Source organism: Eumetopias jubatus, unplaced genomic scaffold, assembly GCF_037043125.1.
Source record: "Eumetopias jubatus isolate StellerSeaLion01/CBP00866 unplaced genomic scaffold, mEumJub1_p1.0 scaffold_12, whole genome shotgun sequence".
In the NCBI taxonomy this organism is placed as follows: Eukaryota; Metazoa; Chordata; class Mammalia; order Carnivora; family Otariidae; genus Eumetopias; species Eumetopias jubatus.
Genome location: NW_028274818.1, coordinates 103,920,113 through 103,928,954, shown reverse-complemented (window position 1 = coordinate 103,928,954; position 8,842 = coordinate 103,920,113). Strand labels below are relative to the sequence as shown.

Below are 8,842 nucleotides of genomic sequence, written 5' to 3'. Positions count from 1 at the left end.
GAAATCTGCTTTTGAGTGTGCTTTATGAGACTAAAGAATTTGTGAATTATTCCCACTTTCATCTGGTGCATGCTCTCCTGTAGGAGAGTCTAGCAGGGTCACCATTCCCCCCCTCACCTGTCAAACTGAGTTTATACTTTTTTTTTTTTTTTGAGTTTATACTCGTGGACTACAAATCCCCTGGAGACCCTAGCCTGCTGAGATAGAAGAATTCACCAGTGTTTCTCTAGTAGAGTTAGTGCTAAAAGGGCCTCAACTGGAGGAACCTCACAACTACTCCCCAAAAGGAAAGGCCTCATCTACCAGTAGTTCACACTTTCTCTCTCCTGTAAAATGCATATCCCATGAGCCATTGGGTGGCTAGAGCTGAGCTAGAACCCAGGAGCTGTCTAAGAGAAAATCCCAGGCCAGGTTGGGGAAAATAGGTCACAGTGGCTGGGCAGTGAGGTCACAGAGAGGTTTGTCTTCCCAGACTCCATGGGGGAGGGGCCTAGGAGGCAGAGGGGCCCCAGAGGTCCCCCAAGCCCAGGCGGGGGACATGGTGTGGGGAAGGCAGCAGGGACGGGGGCCAGGGAGCTGACTACGGGGGGGCCAAGGGGCCCGGAGAGATGAGGGCAGGAGCAGGGAGGGGGCAGTCAGGATGGTGAGGAGAAGCCGGAGACAAAAGCTGCAAAAAGTCACCGGGCTGTGCGGACGGGAGGAGGGGCTCCGGGTGAGGGGCGAGCAAGCCAAGGGAAGGACAAGAAGATGGCAGCCAGAGATCGGCGGGGGGGGGGGGGGGGGGGGGGTTCTTTGGAGCCGGTGGACCAAGGAACACGGCAGATAGGGAGGGGTGTCCCATGGACCTAGAGAGAAAGATGGGAGGATTTGAGGACACGGAGCTGGAAGACAGAGCTGTGAGCCCCCAAGAAAGTAGCTAATGAAACACAGGCTGAGAGAAGGGAGCAAAAGAGGCCTGACTCTCATGGAACCCCTGTGCTCCCCATTCTCCTTGGGTAGGTGAAGCGGAGCTGCCCTTCATGTGGCCCAGAGCCTGGGGGTGAAGAGAAGAAGGGGAGAGGGAACCCTATTTCTGTTCAGCTGTTCCCCCCAGAGCTGGTGAGTCCTCCGCAGGGAGGTGGTATTAAGAGTAAAAGACAGGGGGCCAGAGCGCTGAGGGGCCCCGGTGATCCCTGCTTCCTCCCTCCTGCCCCCCAGGTGGAGCATATCATCTCATTCCTCCCAGTCAGAGATGTGGTCGCTCTGGGCCAGACCTGCCACTACTTCCACGAAGTGTGCGATGCCGAGGGCGTGTGGAGACGCATCTGTCGCAGGCTCAGTCCTCGCCTACGAGAGCAGGGTTCTGGGGTCCGGCCCTGGAAGAGAGCTGCCATTCTTAACTGTACACCTCCCCAGAAACTCCCCTTCTCTTTGCCTCTGTCCTACCTTATTCTGGGGTCCCTCCAGTTCCCTAGAGTTGCCTCAGCATTCCCGGCCAAACTTCCGGGGCCCCTTTCTCTGGAAGAGATTCAAAACATACGCCCTCCACCCCTGCAAGCCTCTAGCTCCACCCTCTGATGGACCCGCATTACTAGCATCCATGACAAACCTCCCTCCATACTCAAAGTCTCTGTCCAAATCCCGGACACCTCCTCCACTCCCCAAACCTGGAGTTTTTCCTCCTCTAAACCAGGGTTTCTCAACCTCATCACTGTTGCCATTTGGGGCCAAATAGTTATTTGGAGTGGGGGGGCTGTCCTGTGCATTGCAGGATATTTAGCAGCATCCCTGGCCTCCACCCACCGGATGCCAGGAGCAAACCTCCCCCCAGTTGTGACAGTCAGTGTTACCTGAGGGACAGAATCACCCCAGGCTGAGAAACATGCTCTAAACCATTCCCAGGGAGCCCCTATCCAAGTACTTGAGATTAAGGGAGATCCAGATCTGATCCAGATAGCAGATCCAGAGCAAGGGGTGAGGGGGGTTACTGGCCTTTCTCAGTCATCCTTTTTCAGTCCTCTTTTTGCAGCTTTTCTATGTATTATTTTCCCCCTGATGTCTCTGATGCAAGGTTGGACTGAAGAAGCACTCACTTAAAAGCATGTGTAGTGCCCTGGGCTGAGGGGCAGAGGGGGACAGAGAACTCAAGTTCAGGCATGGGGATTATTAAAGATGTCCTCTGAGCTTTCCAGTGTCCTTTAGAAGGGGTCTGTTCCCCAGTCTTAGGTACGGGAGCTGCTAAATACCATGCTACCCAAGAAATCTAGTCTGCCCAAGCTCTGATTCCTCTCCCTTGTGCCATCCTGACCCCTTGAGCCTTCCATCTCCTTCCCTTCTCCAGACACGAAGGGCCTGTATTTCCAGGCATTTGGGGGCCGCCGCCGCTGTCTCAGCAAGAGTGTAGCCCCCCTGCTAGCCCATGGCTACCGCCGCTTCTTGCCCACCAAGGACCACGTCTTCATTCTTGACTACGTGGGGACCCTCTTCTTTCTCAAAAATGCCCTGGTCTCCTCTACCCTTGGCCAGATCCAGTGGAAGCGAGCCTGCCGCTATGTTGTGTTGTGTCGCGGAGCCAAGGATGTGAGTAGCAGAGCCCTGGCAGCCGAGACCCCACCCCTCCTGCGAAGGCGGGGGGGCGGGGGGGACCCAGGGCCCACACCAGCCCTGAGATATTCTCCTTGGGACAGTTGCCCTCCTGTCCCAGGAACTGAGAAACAAGTCCTCGTTTCCCAGCCCTGAACCCAAGTACCTCATCTCTCACCCCAGGATCCCGTTGGCCCAGCCTCATTCCACTCCAAGGCCTAGATCCCAGACACCTTCATCTCTTCCTACAGTTTGCCTCGGACCCAAGATGTGACACAGTTTACCGTAAATACCTCTATGTATTGGCCACTCGGGAGCAGCCAGGTGTGGTAGGCACAACTGGCAGCCGGGCCTGTGACTGTGTCGAGGTCTATCTGCAGTCCAGTGGGCAGCGGGTCTTCAAGATGACCTTCCACCACTCCATGAGCTTCAAACAGATCGTGCTGGTCGGTCAGGAGACCCAGCGGGCTCTGTTGCTTCTCACAGGTGTGGCCCAGAGCAGTGGTTTGCAAATTGCTTTCTACAGATTCTTCGGGACCTGCTGCAGGGGAGGGGGAGGGCTCTCACATGGGTTTCTGCAAGTCAACTCATCCTGCTCTCAAACCCAAGAGCTTTGCTTTTTTGTCTGTCTCCTCATCTAAGATTCTGTGTGTTTCATATGAGTAAAGGGCGCTGCTGCAAAAAATAGTTTAGAAACCACTGTTCTAGTGGAAGGCCAGTTTTTAAAAATTCTAACTTTTGTAACCTCCCTGTTAGACACTACACTTAATTCCCCAAATTTCCCCCCCCAACTTGCTCATTGTCATATATATATATATATACATATATATATTTAAGTTTTTGTTTTATTTATTTAAGCAATCTCTACACCGAATGTGGGGCTCAAACTCACAACCCCGAGATCAAGAGTCACAAACTCTTCTGACTGAGCCAGACTCGTGCCCCTGTCCCCCTTATTTGACCACACTCCCAAGCTTGAGACCCTCTGGACTTCTTCATGCCAGGCAGGGCCCCGATTTGTCAGCATCATTCTTCCTAACACTCCAATTGGATTCTGCCAAATCTGACTATTAGGTGTTCTCTCCACTCGTCTTTCATACCCAAGGACTTCCCTGATTTATTTTTGGTGGTAAAGGGCTAGAGTTTGGACAACTCAAGGTCACTCTTCCCTTATTCCATTTCTACCCTTTTTCTTCCAGCCCCACTCCAGGGCAGTAAATGTTTCATCCGTATGGCTTAGAGGGTCTACTGGGAACTTAATGTGGATATTGGGGGGGGTCCCCTCCCCCACATAATTATCTGCCTCTCCCCATCTCCCAGAGGAAGGAAAGATCTACTCTTTGGTAGTGAATGAAACCCAGCTGGACCAGCCGCGCTCCTACACAGTTCAGCTGGCCCTGAGGAAGGTGTCCCGTTGCCTGCCTCACCTTCGTGTGGCCGGCATGGCTTCCAACCAGAGCAGTACTCTCTACATCACAGGTAAGGACCACCTTCCTTCTTCCCCAGACCCTGGTCTTAAACAGACCTTCCAGATATGGACAGCGCCCCCTGATACTTACTCCAGCTCTGTGGTGGACCCTCTCGGGCATCCTAGTGAAAAGATGAGTTTAGGTCCCCAGATATCATAGCTGGTGTATTGCTAGTGGGTGTGAGACACCCCGGGTCTTACAGCTTTTATCCCAGGTAGGGCCTTAGCTCTAGGAAATAGGTGCCCAAAGCTGCTGAGCTGAGGGCTCCTGACCCCCCAGACCAGGGGGGAGTGTATTTTGAGGTGCATACCCCAGGGGTGTATCGTGATCTCTTTGGGACCCTTCAAGCCTTTGACCCCCTGGACCAGCAGATGCCACTTGCTCTCTCACTGCCTGCCAAGGTAGGATACTGGAGGAATGGGGCAGACCAGGGGGTGGGCAGAGGGGGGTGGGTTAGGGTTTGAAAGGTACCAGAGGTCTGAAATATGAGCAGGGATCAAATGATTGCTCAGGGAGGGACAGGGGACCCAGAGAGAGGGGCGAGGCAGCGGGCAAGGCCAGCGAGCAAGGCCAAAAGAAGTCAGCTGGGAATGGCAGGTTAGCACCTGGGAGATTCCGGAGCTCAGGGTTCCTCTGGAGGGAACTGAATGCCCACCTCCTCTTTCTTACTTCTTAGGTCCTATTTTGCGCTCTTGGCTACAATCACCTTGGCCTGGTGGATGAATTTGGCCGACTCTTCATGCAGGGAAATAACAGATACGGGCAGCTGGGAACAGGGGACAGAATGGACCGAGGGGAACCCACACAGGTGAGACTGTTTCTCAGTTACTCTCATCCGGACCCCCTTCCTCCAATTCCCTAACCCCCGGATCTCTCCGATTCTCCACTCTCTTTAGAATCCACTCCTTACTCCCTGGGGAAGTTAAGCCAACCAGTGCGTAAGGCCTGTGGTACTACTGGTGCATGTCTTTCCCAGGGTTGGCACTATGAGGTCCGTTCTGTGCAGTGCTTGCTGTAAGTGCAATAGGAATTCAGTGAAGCAGGGAGACCGGGGTGGGGGGTGGGGTGGGGGGGCTGGTCTAACCAGAAGAGGTGAGATGTGATCAGGTCCTGGTGGCTGAGATCGGATTCGGGTGGGCACAGGGAGAGGCATTCTGCATAGTGGGGACGACAATGCAGCTGGCACATACCTAAAGCAGAGACGGTGTTTCAGAAACCGGTAGATATGAGGCGGTGCAGGTGGGGGTGAGCCCGGAGAAGCATAGCTTTGGGAAAGAGTCACTGCAGGTTTCGGGAGCAGAACGTAACCCCCACGGATGACTGAGAACAGGAGGCTGCGGAATGAGAAGCCCACTGGGAGACTGTGGAGCCCCAACAGCACTTGAGACAAGAGCCGGGGGCAGTGAGGGCCCAAAAGAATGGATCCCGGAGATGTTTTGGAAGGAAATGAACAGGCCCTGCTGAGATGTGAGGAGAAGGCCCTGAGGACAAAAGGGGCTCTGGCGCGAGACCCCTTGAAGAAAGATGGCATGCCTACGAATGTGGAAGGGAGGCTGGCTTGAGGGAAGAGGCAGGGCATGAATTTGGACTTTTTCTAAAGTGGAAATGTCTCCTTGCCATTAGATTCCATGTCAGAACAAGGCTGACATGGACAGAAGTAGGGATAGAGGAGCAAAGCCCGGGCAGGAGCCGATGTTGTAGGCAGAGGGAATGAAAAGGCCGTCTCTGAGACCGGAGGGGCACACCCTCAGATGCCAAATCCCAGAAGCCGTGGGCTCAGAGAGTTTCAAACAGGAGGGGGTGACTCATGGTGACAGATAATGCAGGACTATACTTACTGACACAGAAAGATGGTCAGGCCATATTTTTCGGTGAAAAAAAAAGTGTGAAATTATTTTATATAATACAATCCCATTTTTGTTTAAAAATATACAATTTAAAAATATATATATACAATTTATACATATGTACACATACACACACACACACAAGCAGCAGTGAAGAAGAATATCCAGCAAGATATTCACAGTAGGTGGTGGGATTCCCAGTGATTTTTTTTTTTTTTTTTTTTTTAGTAGGTTCCATACCCAGCATGGAGCCCAACACGGAGCTCGAACTCACGACCCTGAGATTAACACCTGAGCCAATATTAAGAGTCTGGGTGCTTAACCGACTGAGCCACCCAGGCGCCCCTTGCCAGTGATTTTTAAATTAATCTTTGCTCGCCAATATTTTATAATTTTTCTATGATGACCCTAAATTACTTAACCTGTATCTTCAAAATTAAAGCCCTCATGATCTCAGGAGGAAGTGTGCAGGAGAGGCCCTGGGATTTGGCAGCCGGGAGGTCAAGTGCATTTGGAGAGAACATGTCAGTAGCTTAGTAAGCAGAGAAAGCCCGGCTGTGGTGAGAACAAGAATGGGGTCAGCCCCAGACTGGTCATGTAACCAGTTCTGCTGCCTAAAAGACAGCCATCGGAAGCCGCAGGAATCAGGTGGCAATGTTGTTTTTCAAAATAGGGTCGCTAGTTTGAAAGAGAGCGATAGGACAAGTTGAACATGCTGGAGAGAGAAGGGAGGAGTAAGTGGAAGGAAAGTCCTTCCTGGGGCCCGACCTGGAATTGCACAGGGAGGGGGTCTTTCAGCTTTGGGAAGAGGAAGGATAGCCCTCCTCCCCGGGCTGGAAGGCAGGATGAGAGGCTGGCCTGGCACAGGCCTGGGGTGACAATGAGGGAGCAGATAGCCGACGCTGGGCTCAGACCAGTAGCCTGTTTTCTGGGGAGCAAAGACGAGGAACCAGCAGAAGTGCTAGACCCCGTGCAGTCCGACTGGGGCTGCAGGAGAACCAAGGAGGGGGAGATTGCTGCTGGTCTCCCTCCTGGCTGGGTGGCAGGTGGGGTGGGGGGGGTGCTGAGTCCCTTCGCTTTCCTCTCCTCGTTTCCCTAGATCCTTCCCTGGGCCTTCCTGTCCTATCCGGGCCCCCAGGTCCTTGGCGTTCCCACCTTAGGGATCCTGGCTCTGTGTCCTCAGGTGCATTATCTGCAACGCCCCATTGCCCTGTGGTGTGGCCTCAACCACTCCCTGGTGCTGAGCCAGGGCTCGGACTTCAGCAAGGAGCTGCTGGGCTGCGGCTGTGGGGCTGGGGGCCGCCTCCCTGGCTGGCCTAAGGGGAGTGCCTCCTTCGTGAAGCTCCACGTCAAGGTCAGAGCACTGTCCGACAAGCAGGCAACCAGGGAGGGCAGGAGCAATTAGAGCGAGGTGGCATAGCAACGTAGCCGGGGCTCCTGCAGGAACCCGGGGGCCCCATCGTCCCAGCACCACCTGCCTCCCTTCCCAGCCCCACACCACGGCTCCTGGCTCTCTCCCTTAGCAGACCCTGCTGGCCCTCTCTGACCTCACACAACCTTGGGGCTTGGCCAGTCCGAGCTCATTTGCTGGCTCGGGGCTGGTCTGAGAGGGAAGAACACAACAGCTGGGGCTTCCTGGGAGCCCCTCAGTAAAGGCCCCACTCAGCCACGCCCCTTCTCTCCTCCAAGGTCCCTTTGTGTGCCTGTTCCCTCTGCTCTACCAGAGAGTGTCTCTACATGCTGTCCAGCCATGACATCGAGCACCACCCCACCTATCGGGACCTTCCAGCCAGCAGGGTGGTGGGGACCCCCGAGCCCAGCCTGGGGGCCGGAGCATCCCAGGACCCTGGGGGGGCGGCCCAGGCCTGTGAGGAGTACCTCAACCAGATCCACAGTTGCCCCACATTGCAGGATCGCATGGAAAAGATGAAGGAGATCGTGGGCTGGATGCCCTTGATGGCCGCACAGAAGGATTTCTTTTGGGAGGCCTTGGACCTGCTGCAGAGGACTGCTGCGGGGGTTGGCTCAGGCCCCCCAACCCCTGAGAGCTGACCCCCCTCTCCTAATCTCACCCCTGGAGGGAGAGTCTGGCCCTGGGCCAGGAGCTAAGGAGAAATGGGGTGGTAGCAGTAAACACTGCATGTGCACATGGGGGGGTGGGGTGGAGATTGCTAGACGTGCCAGGATGAACCGGGAACTGTTTTGTAAGATTGTTCGGGGGGCTGCCCAGGAGGGGCCCCCAATCTATCATGGACAAGAGATTTGATGGACAAATAGAATAAAAGGCTGAAGTGAGGCCCGGTTTGGAGCCCTGGGGCCTGGGAGGAAAATGGGGCAGGGAACGGGGGCCCAATGCCTGGCTCGGTGGGCAACAGAGGGCAGGAGAGGGGCCGGGGGTGGGCGGGGCAGAAGCGGCTCAAGCATTCAGGTGCTGCGGCGGACCTGACCCCCTAAATCTCTGTTTGCTTTCCCCTCCCACTCCCAAGACTGGCCCAGGCTTCTAGACTTGGAAGTCCAAGCCCCACCTTCTGGAACAATGCAGTCAACATACGCTACTTGGTTCTCTTACTCGGATCCTCTGTCCCTCAGACTTACTCCCATCCTGAGGAGGCCACTTGCTTCTGACCTCACAGAGCTTCCTACCCATTTCCCTCGGTCCCTGCGGAGTCAGCCCCCTCTTCCCCTCCTCCCATTTACCTTCCAGCTCTAGTCTCACGTGCTGTCCCTTTCCCTCACTTTCTCCTCCATCTTCTTCTTCCTCAATGAGGGGGAGGCTCCCTTTATCCACATACCATGCCTCCCTAGCCCACTCCCATGCCTCCAAATATTTGGGAGAGAAAAATGGGTGAGCAGAAAGAATTTTCTCCTTGGCCTGGTCTGGCCCAGGGATGGGCAGAAGACAGTAGAAACTTGAAGTGGAAAATAAGCTGGAGCGGTGGCGGTGGGGGGGGGGGGAGTTAGGAA

The 8,842-nt window shown here is 54.7% G+C and overlaps 1 protein-coding gene across 1 annotated transcript; it reads left to right on the top strand.

Moving 5' to 3' along the window:
- Positions 1–839: 839 nt before the first annotated feature.
- FBXO24 (F-box protein 24) lies at positions 840–8,197 on the top strand. Its single transcript, XM_028110006.2, has 10 exons — positions 840–896; positions 1,000–1,098; positions 1,198–1,381; positions 2,321–2,559; positions 2,814–3,048; positions 3,883–4,041; positions 4,311–4,432; positions 4,708–4,839; positions 7,062–7,232; positions 7,568–8,197. The coding sequence occupies exons 1-10, from the start codon at positions 840–842 to the stop codon at positions 7,928–7,930; spliced, it is 1,761 nt and encodes a 586-aa protein (XP_027965807.1). The 3' UTR covers positions 7,931–8,197.
- Positions 8,198–8,842: the final 645 nt, after the last annotated feature.

Bases quoted from the DNA above. Each gene is read 5' to 3' on its own strand.
- FBXO24 (XM_028110006.2), top strand. From the start codon at position 840: ATGGACCTAGAGAGAAAGATGGGAGGATTTGAGGACACGGAGCTGGAA. The intron at 1,382-2,320 runs GTACACCTCCCC...TCCCTTCTCCAG, and splicing joins GAGAGCTGCCATTCTTAACT to ACACGAAGGGCCTGTATTTC. The intron at 4,840-7,061 runs GTGAGACTGTTT...CTGTGTCCTCAG, and splicing joins ACCGAGGGGAACCCACACAG to GTGCATTATCTGCAACGCCC.